This window comes from Aedes albopictus, chromosome 3 (assembly GCF_035046485.1).
Source record: "Aedes albopictus strain Foshan chromosome 3, AalbF5, whole genome shotgun sequence".
Taxonomy (NCBI): domain Eukaryota; kingdom Metazoa; phylum Arthropoda; class Insecta; order Diptera; family Culicidae; genus Aedes; species Aedes albopictus.
In genome coordinates this window covers 345,259,942-345,276,828 of record NC_085138.1, presented here as the reverse complement: position 1 = coordinate 345,276,828, position 16,887 = coordinate 345,259,942, and the positions used below count along the sequence as shown (strand labels likewise).

The 16,887-nt window shown below is 41.4% G+C and overlaps 1 protein-coding gene across 50 annotated transcripts in view; it reads left to right on the top strand.

The window, feature by feature from the left end:
* LOC109421922 (sodium channel protein para) overlaps nucleotides 1-16,887 on the top strand; it is a 521,170-nt gene that overhangs the window by 386,840 nt on the left and 117,443 nt on the right. For 22 of the 50 annotated variants that reach the window (XM_062855141.1, XM_062855160.1, XM_062855153.1 and 19 more), the window contains 3 exons: nucleotides 6,285-6,562; nucleotides 6,658-6,831; nucleotides 8,801-8,963. In XM_062855141.1, the coding sequence (XP_062711125.1) occupies nucleotides 6,285-6,562; nucleotides 6,658-6,831; nucleotides 8,801-8,963 (615 nt within the window). Of the gene's footprint in view, nucleotides 1-6,284; nucleotides 6,563-6,657; nucleotides 6,832-7,961; nucleotides 8,125-8,800; nucleotides 8,964-16,887 lie in introns of all 50 variants that reach the window. The other 28 variants (XM_062855155.1, XM_062855172.1, XM_062855127.1 and 25 more) reach the window with 3 other exon arrangements.

Genomic DNA, 16,887 nt, shown 5'->3' with positions numbered 1-16,887 from the left:
AGCCCAATGAACCTACTGTACCACTTTGAAACGTCCTTCAAACGCCCTAAAACCTCTGGGCATTCCAGGAACGCCCCTTAACCCGCCTGCAACCCCATGGAATGCCACTGCGACCCCTTGAAAACCTTTTTAAGGCTCCTGAAACCCACTGAAATACCCTGGAACATCCCTGTAACCCCCCAGAACACCCCTGAATCTCACTGAAATCCCTTGAAACCCCCTAGAATGCTCCTGAAAGTCGCTGAAATATCCTGTAACGTCCCTGAAGCCCCATTGGTCGCCACTGAAACTCCATGGATTGTTCCTGCATCTCCCTGGAACGCCCCAGAAACCCTTGAAAACCCTTGTAGTGCTCTTAAAAGCCGCTGGAACACTCTGGATCGTCCTTGAAACCCCTTGGGACACCCTTAAAAGCTCTTGAAACCCCGTGAAACCCACTTGAATACCCTGAAACATGCCTGAACCCACATGGATCTCCCCTGAATCTCGCTGAAACATTCTGAAACACATCTGAAAACCCTGAGCGCCCCTAAAACCCCTTGTAAACTTCTGAAGCGTTTCTGGGACATCTGAAATATTCAGTGATATGTCTTAAACCGCCTGAAATTTTATGCTAATGTTTAGCATCATCTTATCTGATGAAAACTCTCTTATTTGACAATTTCTCCAAGAGTTTCTTAGATGAACCATCCAGAAGTTTCGTCAGGAATTTCACCATAAAAAATCTTCAGGAGTTCTTTTGAGAGTATCTCCATGAGTTTCTTTAGGCATTTTTCATAAGCTTTTTTTTTAGAATTTTTTTTTCAGGAATATATTCTAAAACTGTTCCTGGGATTTCGCCGAGACCTTCTACTGGGGTCAATGTGAGAGTTTTCTTGGAATTTCAGCTTTTTGTATCGGTGCTGCAGTTTTGGGGAATCAAAACAACTGTTTTAGATGTGTGCCGATGTTTTGACTCTGACTCTGTGACTTTGACTCTGTGTCCCGATGTTCTGAATCCCCATGACTGCAGCGCCGATACAAGTAGCTCCAACCAGTGCTGACAAATTCATTTCGTCATATCTAAATTCAACCACTTACAGCTCATTTTAGAAGCTGAACCTGAGAATATGGTATATGAAAAACTTGTGCGGCCAGACCAGTTCTGCAAGAAAGTCACGGAAAAACCGATATTTTTCGAATATTTGATGTAAATGTCACGGAGTACCTTTAAAAAATACCAAATGATATTCACCGTGAATATCATTGGGATTTTTCGAAGGTAGTCCGTGACATTTACCCTAAATATTGGAAAAGTAGTGGTTTTTCTGTGACTTCCTTGCAGAACTGGTCTAGCCGCACAAGTTTTTCATATACCATATTCTCAGGTTCAGCTTCTAAAATGAGCTGTAGGTTATTGGATTTAGATATGACGAAATGAATTTTTCAGCACTGGCTCCAACTATACATATCAGTCAAATTCTCAAAAGTACCGTAAATTTTTGGAACTTCTCCGGAAGACCATTCGGAATGTTTGCTTTGAGTACCTATGGAAATTTCCACAGGAATTACATTGAGAATTCTTCAGGAGCTCTTTTAGGTATTTCTCCAAGAGTTCCTTCGGGAATTCTTCCAGGAACTTCTTCGAGAATTCATCGTGGAGTTCTTTTGGAAAACTTTTAAGAGTTCTTTCAGAATCTTTTTCTTCAGGAATTTCTCCAGGGGTTTCTAAGAGAGTTCCTCAGGATTCCGGAAGTTCCATCAAGATTCCCTCCATGACTTGGTTCGGGATTTTTTTTTTTAGATTTTTTCCAGGAATTCTTTCGGTAATTTCTCCAGGGATTTCTTTGAAAGTTCTTCTAGAATTCCACCGAAATTCCTCCAAAAGTTTGTTGAGCTTTTGAGATTTTCTTTGAGATTTCCTCTAAAAGTTTTTCCGACAATTTCTCCAGTAGTCCTGTATGAAACACTTCCTGCAAAATATGATACGATATATAGCAGGAGGAATACCAGAAAAAATTCTCTCATGTAATTCTTAAGGGCGTTCATCTGGAAGTTCTCCAAGATTTCTTCTTTGAAATCAATGTTCCCCAAGATGTTCCCTCAGAAATTTAGCCATGGCTCACTTTCAGGATTCCTCCAGGGGTTTTTTTTTTTGAAAACCCCTCACGAGTTCCTTCAGCAATTTCTCCAAAAGATTCCTTTAGCGGGTTCTTAGAGAATTCCTCCAGAAGTTCCATTGAAAATTCTACCAAATGATCTTTAGGCATTCCATTCGAAAATTTCTTCAAGAGTACTGATGGCTTTTTTTTTCTCCCCTGTTGGGGAAATTAAGCCACTGCGAAGTTGAAGCTCCCAGAATTCCAAGACTCATAACTAAATAGACGGATCAGGTCTTTTCAGAACTTACGACCCGAGTATGACTGCCTGCAATGAAGTCGATTGACGCCTTATGATAAATGGTTTGATAGTTTTGTTATGGTATCGGTACAAAAGACTTTCGGGCCAAGTTTTTGACTCCAAAATTGCCAAGTTCCCCTCAAAATGGACCAAAAACTGCTATACTAACGGGCCTGAAACGGATGGGCTAGAAATGATTTCCAGGATTTTGTTAACTGTTTTCGGTGAAATGGTTTTCAGGTCAGTCGGTTTTCTCGATAGGGCGATGGAAGTGCGAGTGAAAAATCCGGGATCAGAATCGCGCTACAATATTCGTTGGTCAGTCGGTTTTCTCGGTAGAGCCATGCAAGCGATAGTGTGGAATGCGGAATCAGATTAGCTTGAGAATTTTCGAATGGCTGACAATTTTCAGGTAAGAGTGATGGGGGTGCGAGTGAAAAATCCGGGATCAGAATCGCGCTACAATATTCGTTGGTCAGTCGGTTTTCTCGATAGGGCAATGGAAGTGCGAGTGAAAAATCCGGGTTCAGAATCGCGCTACAATAATCGTAGATCAGTCGGTTTCCACGGTAGGGCGATGGAAACGCGAGCACGAAATCCGGGATCAGTGGTCATCGTGATCAAATAAATCATAATCGTGATGAAGACCGCGACGTGTATTTCCATATAACTAGTGGATCATATCACCTAACAGAGGTGGCTCCTAGATCCACACCTTACCCTACCCTACTAACCACCATTCCTTCCCGTGACAACTGTGGGGATGCTGTGGATTCCACGGTTTCTAGTAGCAACGGTTGTCGAACTAACATTCCTTCCCTTTCCTGATGACCGTAAGGACGTGGCCAGCGCCGTTATTGACTTTAAATAGCTGAACTCTCGAATTGTGCACATTGAGAATGGTTAGCTAGTCCCAAGCTTTCACATTCATAGGCTCTCTGTGCAACTTCGATTGTTCTGGTCAATCACGGAGTAGCAACTACGATGTGTACGGTTATCTTTGCTTTGCTTTGCTTTGCTTTGTTTTCGGTGAAATGGTTTTCATGAAAATGGTACATCCTTAGCAAAATTTTTAAGAACAACTAGTTTTGAGGAGGTTTTTGCAACCGTGATAAAACCAATTCTATGTTATTTCAGTTGTATAATAGTTTTAGGGAACTCTAGAAGTATTTTTGGCTTAGAAATGTTACTTGGGATACAGCGGTAGAAAAAGTAATCTGCACGAATATATTTGCGTAATTCATGGTGGTAATGAAAACATCAAGTTAAGAAAGATATTGAGAACCTTGTAACTTTCAAAAAATGCAGACAGTACTTCTTTGTTTCATTTAGAGAAGGATTATAAATTACGTCACGCAAAAATTGATCTTTTTCAACAACCCCCCTCCCCCTATGACACACTTTTTGTATGGGACCTCTGAAATTTTTGTATGGGTCGTCACACTTTGCTGAACCCCCCTCCCCCTAAGAGCGTGATGTAATTTATGGACGCTCCCTTATTATGTTCTGTGTTTATAAAGGCGCCCAAGACAGCTGTCGATCAATCTTAACCCACTGGCATTATCCAGTTGAAACACATTAAGGCGAAGATTTACAAAGACCACTTTCCAAATTAATTACAAGGGGCCTGTCCATAAACTACGTAGACTCTTATGGGGGGAGGGGGGGTTCTAGCCAAAGTCTACGCTCCATACAAATTTCGAAAATTTTGTATGAACAAAAGTCTATGAGGGGGAGGGGGGGTCTGAAATGGCCTGAAAAAAGTCTACGTAGTTTATGAACAGCGCCAAGTGAGTCATTTTGTCGTACCAGCCGTAGTAATTTATGTCGAATTCGTTTATTTGCACCGCCTGCACCGCTTTGCCACCGGGTGTAGCAAACTTGCACCGAAACCGTTCGTTTATTCGCAGGTACTGTTCTGTTTTGACACTCGATTGGCACCGGTGCAAGAAAATACTACACCCAGGTTGAGCTCGGTGTAGCAGGTATAAAGCTAGTTTACCAATACATGCATATCGCTGAACTTGTATCGTGGTTTTGTTTTGGTATGAATGATATAGGAATGATGGTTTTAACTTCGGCAATAGATAAACAGTTTTCTTCGATATTGATTTATTTTGAGATATTGTGAGTTTACTGCATTATTTCTTTACGTTTTGTTTTAAACCAGATTGTTGGCCACTGCGGCGATCTTCAATGTTTCAAATTTTTGCTGAATGGGATTATCGAGATGTGTCGGGATTTATGAATAATCATTGTTTTATAAAAGGTATTTTCCCTCAGACATCTCTTGAGTTTGAAAAATTCAGAATCAATTTGTAAAGTGTTTGTCCAAAATAAATAATAGTTGATAAAAGCTACTGAAGTATTTTTTTTGTTCAATTACATAAAGAAGGTTTCGCCTTACGGCTTCCAAACTTCCTCTATTTAAAAATATTGAATTTTCGAGTATAATGAAAATTATACTTTCATCCATATACAATAAAACCTTGAATAAAACTGAAGATCGCTCTTCCTTTCTTTAGTTTTTTTTTCATGTTTCCAGTGATAAAAAAGAAAACACATATTTCATAAAAGCACAGAATTTTTCAATTTTATGCTCAAACTATTAATGAACGAAAATTGTTTGATAAAGGTTCAGTTTTGTGCTTTTGTCAGTAATCTAGAGAACGGTGAAAAATGATCTCAATAGTTGTCAAACCACCGGCAAGACCAAGTTTGCCAGGACAGCTAGTTATGGAAGTTTAAAGATGATCGTAAAGTATTAAAATTTGGAAAAAAGGAGTTCACAAGTTTCATCAATCCTAATTTTTGATTTATCTTCCTATACATATTCAAATTAATTGTTAAAAACTTTTGAAACTATTATTTCTTGAACTTGAGATAAGCCACAACATTTTGTGCAACCAGCGGAAGTCATGGAAACTTTTGTTTTGCTTATCTATCCTCCATTATTTTAATTGCCGCTCTCACTAACACCATCAAAAGCTGTCAAAAACTTGCACCGAAACCGTTCGTTTATCCGGTGTCAATTGCTACACCGGTGCAGTGTACCGTCGGGAATAAACGAATTCGACATTAGTCTATTGCTTTGGAGTTCAGCGACCTAAAGGCAAAGACGTAAATCATCGTAAGGGGATTGCAAAAATGTGGTACAAATCAGACGGTCAGAGCTCTTGTAACTAAATGCATCAGTTCAAGGATCCTATGGTAGATGAAATAAGCCACTTCTTTAGTTATGTACATTTTATAAATACTGTCACAGATAAACACTACTTTCTCATCTACGACAGGATCCTTCGCATATTCTCCAAGCTTTTGGCACACTGGCTCACTAAAAGGCTTTTTTTGATAGAATTCGCAATTACACAAAAGCAGCTTTTTCACAGTTAACCCTAGCGAGCATAGAATAGAAACATTAGAATAGATTAGTGCGTTTACAGCCAGAATCACAGGACAGGAGACTCAATCAGCTCTAAAGTACACTCAAAACAAACTCACTCACTCGAATACTCTCGATTTGAATCAATTCCCGCAGTAACCAATGTACTTCTTCCCCTCTCTTTGGAACAACACTTGAAATTGAAACACGTTGCCGATTGCAACGCCGTCATAAACGGACGGTACCGACGCCAGCCACAAACCAAGCAAGAATTACCGATGTCCAACAAAAGAATACTAAAACCAAAACCAAGGAAGTTGAGTCAAACTCGCCAGCACTAATTCGGGGCCATCCCGGTTCTTTTCCGTTTCTCTTCCTCTTTCTTCTCTCCGTTTCATATTCGTTTCTGGGGGCCCATCCGGGTGTGTACGTCATGGTGGTGGTGCACTACTACTACTGCTACTACCGCTACTACTACTACTACTCCCAACGGCGCTCGTGGCTGTGGCTCTCTGTTTTTCAGTCTCTGTTTACTACTTCCCCACAGAGGACGACGACGAGGACGGTCCAACGTTCAAGGACAAGGCCCTGGAGTTCGCGATGCGGATGATCGACATCTTCTGCGTGTGGGACTGCTGCTGGGTGTGGCTCAAGTTCCAGGAGTGGGTTTCATTCATCGTTTTCGACCCGTTCGTCGAGCTGTTCATCACCCTGTGCATCGTGGTCAACACGCTGTTCATGGCCCTGGATCACCACGATATGGACCCGGACATGGAGCGGGCCCTCAAGAGTGGTAACTATGTGAGTAGCCGACGCGGGGGGAGCAAGGGTCCTTTCGATAACCCCCCTGATGACCCATCTCGAATCGTTCCAATATCTCTGTGATTGTGTTACAGTTTTTCACGGCGACCTTCGCGATCGAAGCAACGATGAAGCTGATAGCGATGAGTCCCAAGTACTACTTCCAAGAGGGCTGGAACATTTTCGATTTCATCATCGTGGCCCTGTCGCTGCTGGAGTTGGGCCTAGAAGGTGTTCAGGGATTGTCAGTATTACGTTCATTCCGTTTGGTAAGTATGGCTCTCGGGGCGGGATGGGAGCAGGTGGGATTCCGCAGTTTGTCCTTTTTAGGTTAGTATCCGTGACAATAGTGCTTCCCGATTGTTGTGTGAATGGAAGATAGGTAATCCGTTGAAACGATCATCGAAAGGATTAGACCTGATCGATAGAATAGAATATCGATAGCTCGTCTACATACCATACTGTTTGATGTACAGATGTATTCCTGTAAAAATCCATAATCATGGAATTATTCCTCTTGGCTTGCACTGGCAATCTTCCCGAATTGCACTAGCAATCCTCCTGGATTGCACTGGTAATCCTCCTGGATTGCACTAGTAATCCTCCAAAACTTCACTGGTAAACCTCCTGGATTGCACTGGATTTCACTGGAAATCATCCTGGATTGCACTGGCAATCCTCCTGGATTGCTGCACTGGCATTCCTCCTAGATTGCACTGGCAATCCTCCTGGATTGCACTGGCAATCCTCCTGGATTGCACTGAATTGCATTGGATTGTACTGGTAATCCACAAGGATTGCACTGGAAATCCTCCTGGATTACACTGGCACTCCTCCTGAATTGCAGTGGCAATCCTTCTTGATTGCACTGTCAATCCTCCTTGATTGCACTGGCATTCCTCCTGGATTTCACTGGAAATCATCCTGGATTGCACTGGCAATCCTCCTGGATTGCTGCACTGGCATTCCTCCTAGATTGCACTGGCAATCCTCCTGAATTGCACTGAATTGCACTGGATTGCACTAGCAATCCTTCTGGATTGCACTAGCAATCCTTCTGAATTGCACTGGCAATCCTCCTGGATTGTACTGATAATCCTCCTGGTTTTCAATGACAATCCTCCTAGATTGCACTGGAAATCCTCTTGGGTTTCACTGTCTTTCTTACCGGTTTCCAATTCCGGTTGGAAATTCTCCTGGATTACACTAACAATCCTTCTGGATTTCAATGTCAATCCTTCTTTTTTGCCCTGGAAATCTTCCTGGTTATATAGTAACAAGAAAACATCTATATATCAAACGATCATTTGCTTATTAGAACGTTTTCCGGATATTGTCAACGCATAGTCAGCCAAACCCCCGTATAAAATACTAACCCCTCCGCATCCTCCTCACACAGCTGAGAGTGTTCAAGCTGGCAAAGTCGTGGCCAACGCTGAACTTGCTGATCTCGATCATGGGCCGCACGGTGGGCGCTCTCGGTAATCTGACCTTCGTCCTGTGTATCATCATCTTCATCTTCGCCGTGATGGGAATGCAACTGTTCGGCAAGAATTACACAGGTTAGCGCCACGGCAGGGACCAGCAGCTGTGCGGCCTTCTCCACATATAGTTCACTCGTTTTTCTTCCCTCGAAGTACTTTTTCTTCTTCCACCAGATACCAAATTTTCTCTTATTCTCTGTTTTAAGGATCGTAGCTTGAAATTTTTGCCTGAATGCATTGCCCAAAACTGTACAACTAGCGGATATATTCAACGCTGTAGCGCTACATTATAACCACTAAGAAAAGTAAATCTGCAAATAGCGACAATTAGTGAAACCACCGCAAAATTCGAATTTCAATGCAAATTAACAATACATAATAGCTTTCCTACATTAGACGCCTGAAAAGTGAGATCGACTGCGGCTGTATGAAAGGATGCCCTCTTTAGTGAACTCCATTAGTGACCTCTAGATTTAGTGACTCCAAAATACACTGTAAAAATTTACCAACAGATCCTTTCATCTAACGCAACCCACACTCTCGGAATGAATTTACAAATTTTACCCGATATGCTTCTTTTTCTTCTCTCTTTCTCTCTTTTTATAATACTAACTCTCGATAATCATACGCAACTTTACAAACACACATACACACCCACCAAAACTAAAAACTAACCCCATCGCTGCCTACACACTGAACAAAAAATAACCCATAACCGCGCGTGCCAACTACTCACCCACACACACACCCACAGCTTCGAGTGTTCAAACTAGCGAAATCGTGGCCGACGTTGAACTTACTCATTTCCATCATGGGTCGAACGATGGGTGCGTTAGGTAATCTGACGTTTGTGCTCTGCATTATCATCTTCATCTTTGCCGTGATGGGAATGCAGCTGTTCGGCAAGAACTACATCGGTAAGTATTCAAAGCAGAGTTTGAAGAAGAACTCATTTGTAGGTTAACTTCATGAGAGTCAGTCACATTCATTGACGACGGTGAAGAATTTCAGATGAGATTTTGAACTTCGGGGACAATACATTTTCCATTGAAGACGATCATGGACACAGATACAAAAATATCAAAAAATTGTACATAAACTACGATACAGCATTTTGTTTGAACGCTTTATTTAGACGACTTAGCCAAAACAAATAAAAACTACATTTGATCGGACCAAATAGATTCTACATAGATCCAACCTGTCATGAACTAGATTTACGAAATCAGCCTGTTAAATAGCTAGAAAGACGATCACATCCTAGACAATTCGTTCATACGTCAACCTCCATCCTCATAGTTCCGTAGTGTGGAAATACATAGAATAAAACTATCCAGCCTCAGAATCCCCTATCTCGCGGCTCTACTAGAGAGCACTGGCTCTGTCTGTCTATAGAAGTTCATGTGAATGCAATTCTTCACTAGAGGGTCGGTTTCTAGAACCAAAGGTAGAGTATGTACATAAAGTGCACCCGCTTTACGAAAGCTTGCTACCTGCGCTGCTTGAAGGCGGATCAATGAAAAAATGTACTGAAAAAGCTTGCCTTTGAAATAACAGCGAGTCAATAGTTAGGTCCGACAGTTGAAGCGAGAAATGGAATGCAACATTCGTATCTATCAACAAAAAACATGATATACAACTCATGTATATTCACATGTCCATAGCCATCACTAGAACAGAAACGGGTTGAAATGTCTGTTTCTCTTCTTTCCAACTTTCACAGCACAGAGTCAATCCATCAGATAACACCTACGAGTTATGCAGTCCTGCGAAAAGTACCGCATTATCTTTAGATTAATAATCGCACTAATCTATCACCTTACGCCTGGCATCCACGCACCAATGTGTGAACCCTTTACCAACCATATCCCACCAACTCTCCGACATCCGCATGAGTTTGTGCAGACGCAGAGGTATATTCGGTCTGATATGGATACAAACAATTGCAATCATCACTTCCTTCCCTTCGTCACATTATTGACCTGCAACCTGACGTGGCAGGCGCCATTGCCGTCTAAAAATAGAAGATCACCAACGCTCACACAATGAAGATGCCTGCTAGTCCCCGGCAGATAATCGCATTGGTTCCTTGTGTGAGTGTAGCTGGTCTGGCGATCTGAAGTAGCATCTACGGGCGGTCAATCAAGCTCAAGTGCTATCTTTCCCAATAATTTTAGATATTATAAGAAATTTTGTTTCCTGAACTTTTTTGCTTCCATTTGGTTGGTTATTTGCGTCGTAATTTCCGCAAAGTTCGGCAGGAATTCCAAGAAGGCGACAAACATTTTGAACGGTCTTCGGGGTCGGGTAGTCGACAACTGGTTGGATTTTGCTGCATCTTCCATAAACAAGCGCTTCCTCCAACAGAAAATATTCCAAATATTATATCGAAATAATCCTCCTGGATTGCACTGGCAATCCTCCTGAATTGCACTGGCAATCCTCCTGGATTGCACTGGTAATCCTCCTGGATTGCACTGGCAATCCTCCTGGATTGCACTGGCAATCCTCCTGGATTGCCCTAGCAATCCTCCTGAATTGCACTGGCAATCCTCCTGAATTGCACTGGCAATCATCCTGAATTGCACTGGCAATCATTCTGGATTGCACTGGCAATCATCCTGGATTGCACTGGCAATTCCCCTGAATTGCATTGGCAATCCTCCTGGATTTTCCAGGCAACTCCCCCAAATTTCACTAGCAATCCTCTTGGATTGCACTAGCAATCCTCCTGGATTTCATTGGCAATCCTCCTGGATTGCACTGGCAATCCTCCTGGATTGCACTGGCAATCCTCCTGGATTGCACTGGCAATCCTCCTGGATTGCACTGGCAATCCTCCTGGATTGCACTGGCAATCCTCCTGGATTGCACTGGCAATCCTCCTGGATTGCACTGGCAATCCTCCTGGATTGCACTGGCAATCCTCCTGGATTGCACTGGCAATCCTCCTGGATTGCACTGGCAATCCTCCTGGATTGCACTGGCAATCCTCCTGGATTGCACTGGCAATCCTCCTGGATTGCACTGGCAATCCTCCTTGATTGCACTGGCAATCCTCCTGGATTGCACTGGCAATCCTCCTAGATTGCACAGGCAATCCTCCTGGATTGCACTGGCAATCCTCCTGGATTGCACTGGCAATCCTCCTGGATTGCACTGGCAATCCTCCTGGATTGCACTGGCAATCCTCCTGGATTGCACTGGCAATCCTCCTGGATTGCACTGGCAATCCTCCTGGATTGCACTGGCAATCCTCCTGGATTGCACTGGCAATCCTCCTGGATTGCACTGGCAATCCTCCTGGATTGCACTGGTAATCCTCCTGGATTGCACTGGCAATCCTCCTGGATTGCACTGGCAATCCTCCTGGATTGCACTGGCAATCGTCCTGAATTGCACTGGCAATCCTCCTGAATTGCACTGGCAACCATCCTGAATTGCATTGGCAATCAATCTGGATTGCATTGGCAATCATTCTGGATTACACTGGCAATCATCCTGGATTGCACTGGCAATTCCCCTGAATTGCGTTGGCAATCCTCCTGGATTTTCCAGGCAACTCTCCTGGATTTCACTGGCAATCCTCTTGGATTGCACTGACAATACACCTGGATTGCACTGGCAATTATCCTGGATTGCACCGGAAATCCTCCTGGATTGCACAGGCAATCATCCTGGATTGCACTGACAATCCAACTGGATTGCACTGACAATCCTATTGGATTGCACTGACAATCCTACTGGATTTCACTGGAAATCATCCTGGATTGTACTAGCATTCCTCCTGGATTACACTAGCAATACTTCTGGATTGCATTGACAATCCTCCTGGATTGCACTGGCAATCCTCCTGGATTGCATTAGTTTTCCTCATGGATTGCATTTGCAATCCTCCTGCATTGAACTGGCAATCCTCTTGGATTGAACTGGCAATTCCCCTGAATATTATAGGAAATTTTCCTGGATTTCACTGACAATCCTCCTGGATTGCACTGGCAATTCTCCTGGATTGTACTGGCAATCCTCCTGGATTTCACTGGCAATCCTTCTGGATTACACTGTTACTGGATTCCATTGGTAATCCTCCTGAATTGAACTGGCAAATCCTTCTAGTTATGTAGTAACTGGATAACATCTGTATATCAAGCGATCATTTGCTTATTTGAACAATCCCTACTGAAACTCCTTCAGGGATTCCTCTTGGAATTACTTTGGGATGCCTCATGAAAATTTTTCAGAGATTCTTACCGGAGTTCTTTCCGATTTCTCCAGAAGTTCCTTCGGTGATCTCTCCAAGAGTTCGTTCAAGGATCTTCCCAATAGCTCCATGAGGATTCAGGAATGCCTCAAGGTGTTCATTCGGAAATCCTTCAGAAGTTCCCTAAGCTATTTAACAAGAGTTCGCTCAGGTATCCTTTTTTCAGGAGGATTCAAAAGTACTCCTGGAGATCCATTAAGAATTCCGTAAGAAATTTCTTCAGGAACTCCTGCAGAAGGTCTTAGAAAATAATCTAGGAGTTCCTGCAGGGATTCCTTCTGAAGTTCCTTCAGAAATTCTACAGTTCTTACAGAAATTAGCCCAGGAGTTCCTTCAGAGATTCCTCCAGGAGTTTCAGGGGTTCTTGCGATATTTCTTCAGAGATTCCTTCTTCAGGGGCTCCCATAAAAGTTTCTTCAGAGAATTTTATGACAGAATCCAAAATATACCTTCAGGAGAATTCAGGGATTCTCCCTGAAGTTTATTCGGGGATTCCAATATAAGAGTTCCTTCTAAGATTCCCTCACGATATCCTTAGAGGATTCTTCGAGAAGTTCCTCTAGCGAATCTTTCAGGGATCATTCGTGGGATTTCTTTTTTTTTTCAGATTGTAAATTAAGATTGAGATTTTTGTAGAAAGACTCGTGGATGTCTCCAGGAGTTATATCAGGGAGTTTCTCCAGAATCTCATTCAGGAATTCCTACAGGAGTTTCTTCAGGGAATCTTGTAGTTCCTTCAATAATTTCTTTAGGATATCAGGATACCCTTCTTCGGAGATTCCTCCTGGACTTCCTTCAGAGGTTCGCCGGGACTATCTTCGAGGATTCTTCCTGATATTCCTTCGGGAATTTCTCCTGAAATTCATTCGGGAATTCATTCCTCTTGGAATTTCTTCAGTGATACTTCCTAGATTTTCTTTCGGGGTTTCCTCCTATACTTCCTTCGAGGATTCCTCCTGAAATTCTTTCGGGGGTACCTCCTGATATTCCATAGTGGATTCCTCCTGGAATTCCTTCGCAATTTTATCCTGGAATTTCTTTGGTGATTCCTCTTAGAATTTCTTCGGAGATTTCTCCTGGAATTACTTCGGGGATTCCTTATAAAATTCCTCCTGGACTTCATTTAGGCTTCCTTCTGGACTACCTTCGGGGATTCCTCCAGGAATTCTTTCGGAGATTACTTCTGGAATTCCTCTGGAGGATTTCTCCTGGACTTCCCATGAGGATTCGTCTTGGAATTCCTTTAGGCTTTCCTCTTAATAACCCTTCAAGTATTCCGTTTCGAATTCCTCCGGGGATTCTCCCCCAGAATTCGTTCAGCTGAGGTTCCCCCTGGGATTTCTACAGAGATTTCTACTGAATTTACTTAGAGGATTTCTCCTGAAATTAATTCGAAAATTCCCTCTAGAATTTCTTCTGGACTTCCATCGAGGATTCCTCCTGTAATATCTTATGGGATTTCTCCTGAAATTTTACGGGAACTCCTCGTAGAATATCTTTGGAGATTCCTCCTGGATTTACTTAGGCGTTCCCTCTTGGAATTCCTTTGGTGATTCGAATTTATTCAGAGATTCCTCATGGAATTCACACTAGAATTACTTCGGGGTTTCCTCCTGGAATTCCTTCTGAAATTACTCGAAAATTCTAATATGAGATTTCATTAGATGTTTCTAAGAGAGATTCTTGAACAAACAGAGATTCCTGGAGAAGTTCCTTTAGGGTTTCATACATCAATTCCTGAAGAGATTAGTCCAGAAGTTTCTTCGTGGATTCCTTCTGAGATTCCTCTTTGAAATCATTCGGGAATACCTTAGAGTAAATAGTGCGACCTTATTATCAAATTTGATAGCTTCTGAAGGTTCTAAGAAAACAAAACAAAAACTGTAACAAAACTGATATTGTATTGTCCTTCATTAGCAATGTACAACATGCACTACCGTCGTTGGGGGTGAGAATGGGTCAAAAAAGGATACTCAAAGATTGTTTGTTAAATAACAAATGCAATTGAAGTCGGAATAACTTTTTATTTGGTATGTATACTCTCCTATGTGGTAATGATAGTTTAGCAAGAAAGTATCACGTTATATGAATTGCCTACTAAACTACAAATGATTGAAAATTGACCCAATCTCACCCCTTAGAGGGGGTGAGAATGGGTCAAAGTATTCGAAATCACCTATCTAAGAATATAAATTAATTTTATTAATCATATCTAGTAAACTTACTTAAAACACAATGTTATCATGACGAATAAAAACTTAGGTAATTTTAAAAGATGATTAATCCACCTAAAAGGGCTAATACAACCGAAAAAATGGTTGAAATTTGATTTAATAACGTTTGTAACCTGTATCACCATTTCTAGCCATCATAATCATCCTCATTTAGTGTTTCAACCTCCATGAGTGGAGGGGAGATTACAATGAGGGAGAGCGCATTGAAAGAATGATTGTAAAAAAAAAACATGATAGTTTTAGTATACAGCATAAAAAATGTTTAACCCTCCGTTATAAACTCTATAAACTGATCATGTACTTTCACGATATTTCCTCGAAGTTTCAAAAATGAGTGGAGAAGAAGAACGCTATTAAGTCTATTTTGTGAGCTTACGATATTGCAGTACACTATAGATTAGCTGATGATAAGAGGAGCTGTCCAAACGAATGGGTGTATTGTTATAAATGATTTTAGGCACTAAACGTATTAACACACTCGTTTGATTCTTCTCGACATATTTTTGAAAGAAAGCGTGCTTTTATTAAGATACGGTAAACATGGCACCATTCTAACGACAAATGGGGACTGGATAACAAGTTTATTTTTTAGTTAAGGTTATGTGCACTTGATAACTTGCTTGACCCAATCTCACCCCCATTCTTAATATTTAGACATAGGGTCGAAAATAATGATTTTTTAAATAAAAAGAGCAATGATAGCCCGCTTTTTTTATTGCATCAACCAGGTAATACCTACAGCTAACCACTTATAAGAAAATGTATGGTTAGGTACTTGTGTTAAACATTGTGAAGGAGAATTTTTTTCTGAGTGATTTACTAGTAGTTTCATCATATAAGTTTAGCCACAAATTTACCAAAGAACGATTATTGCTAAACATCTTATTCTGCATCATGATGTGTAAGATCATCTCCTCTTTAGAATAATATAAAGTTTTCAATATAAATTAGCGATAGTTGATGAGCTATTTCAAATTTTATGTTGCTCCGTTTTGACCCAATCTCACCCCCCAGACCCATTGTCACCCCCATCGACGGTACACTAAGGATACGGGTAATGTAAGAATAGGTCACTGGTCGCAGTTACGGGCCAGAAAAGAAATGAAAAAGAAAATAAGGTGTTCATTCGAACGCAATAGTTTATGTCATCAATGGTCATGAAAAAGCTCAAATTCTAGAGCGTAACGACAACTTATTTGCTTTCCCAATGTTGACATTATGGTCAAATTTTGATCACGCCACCGCCGCCGCCGCCAAAAGCTGCCACCGACGTGACGCCGATGACGCCTCTGCCAAGCAAAATATAGTCGGCGCACAGGTCTAATCGCAAGTTGTAACGATACGGGAGGCTGTGTTGGAAAAAGGTGCTACGCATGGCCATGGTTTTGGAGACAGTAAAATCAAGTCGTGGGTTTTTTGTTTCGTTCGTCAGCTGGTGGAAGCTGAACTTTGTAATCGTCGGTCTGAGTTCTTAATGAGTTATTTCTAGGAATCCAAGGAGCTTCCAAAAGTCCTTATAGGATTTCTTATGGGAATTGTTCAGAAGTTCTCCTGAGAATCCTTCAGGTGTTTTTTATTGGAGTTTTAAGTACTTACTCCTGGAGTACCTCATGGGAGTTTTCCAGGATTTTTTTCTCTAGAAATCTTCCAAGAATTTTTGAAAAAAAACCTAAAGGGAACTTAGAATTCCTGGATTAAACCCCAGAAAGAACTATCGGAGGAATCCCTTATTCATCACTTTTAGGAATCCATGTTCCTGGAAAATCCCCAGAAGCAATCCATTAAATAATATGAAAGAATCCACAAAAGGAATTGCCTGGAGGAATTTCTGGAAGAATCACCAGCAGGTATACTTTGACAAATCCCAACAAGAATTACTGAAGGCATCCCCAGATGGCATACCTTCAGAAGAGCTTCTGGGAATAATCTTCAGCAGTAATGTCTGGAGTAATCCGCATAAAAAAAGAACCAACAATGAAGTTTCCCTAACGCAAGCAATGTCAATATTAATATGTTAATATAATTTAGATTTTATTTAGAATTTGATCTTCGACTAAGTCGTAAAGATTGCTGATTTTAAATGTAAGTGACAACTAGATATATGTTACAAAAATACATATCGAAAGACACACGGAAAGCAAACCAAAAATAGAATAAAACAAACTGCTATTGAATGAAAAAAAAAAATACTTCAATTTAAAATGTCCGGTGCGAAAGTCGCCACACTATATTAGAATAATTTCTAAACTCGCGGCAACACATTTCTCTTGGCCAATACGATCTTTCCAGGGCAGAGTTACGAAATGTTGCTTCGACAGAAACTTTTTACGGTACATAGTCTAGTAT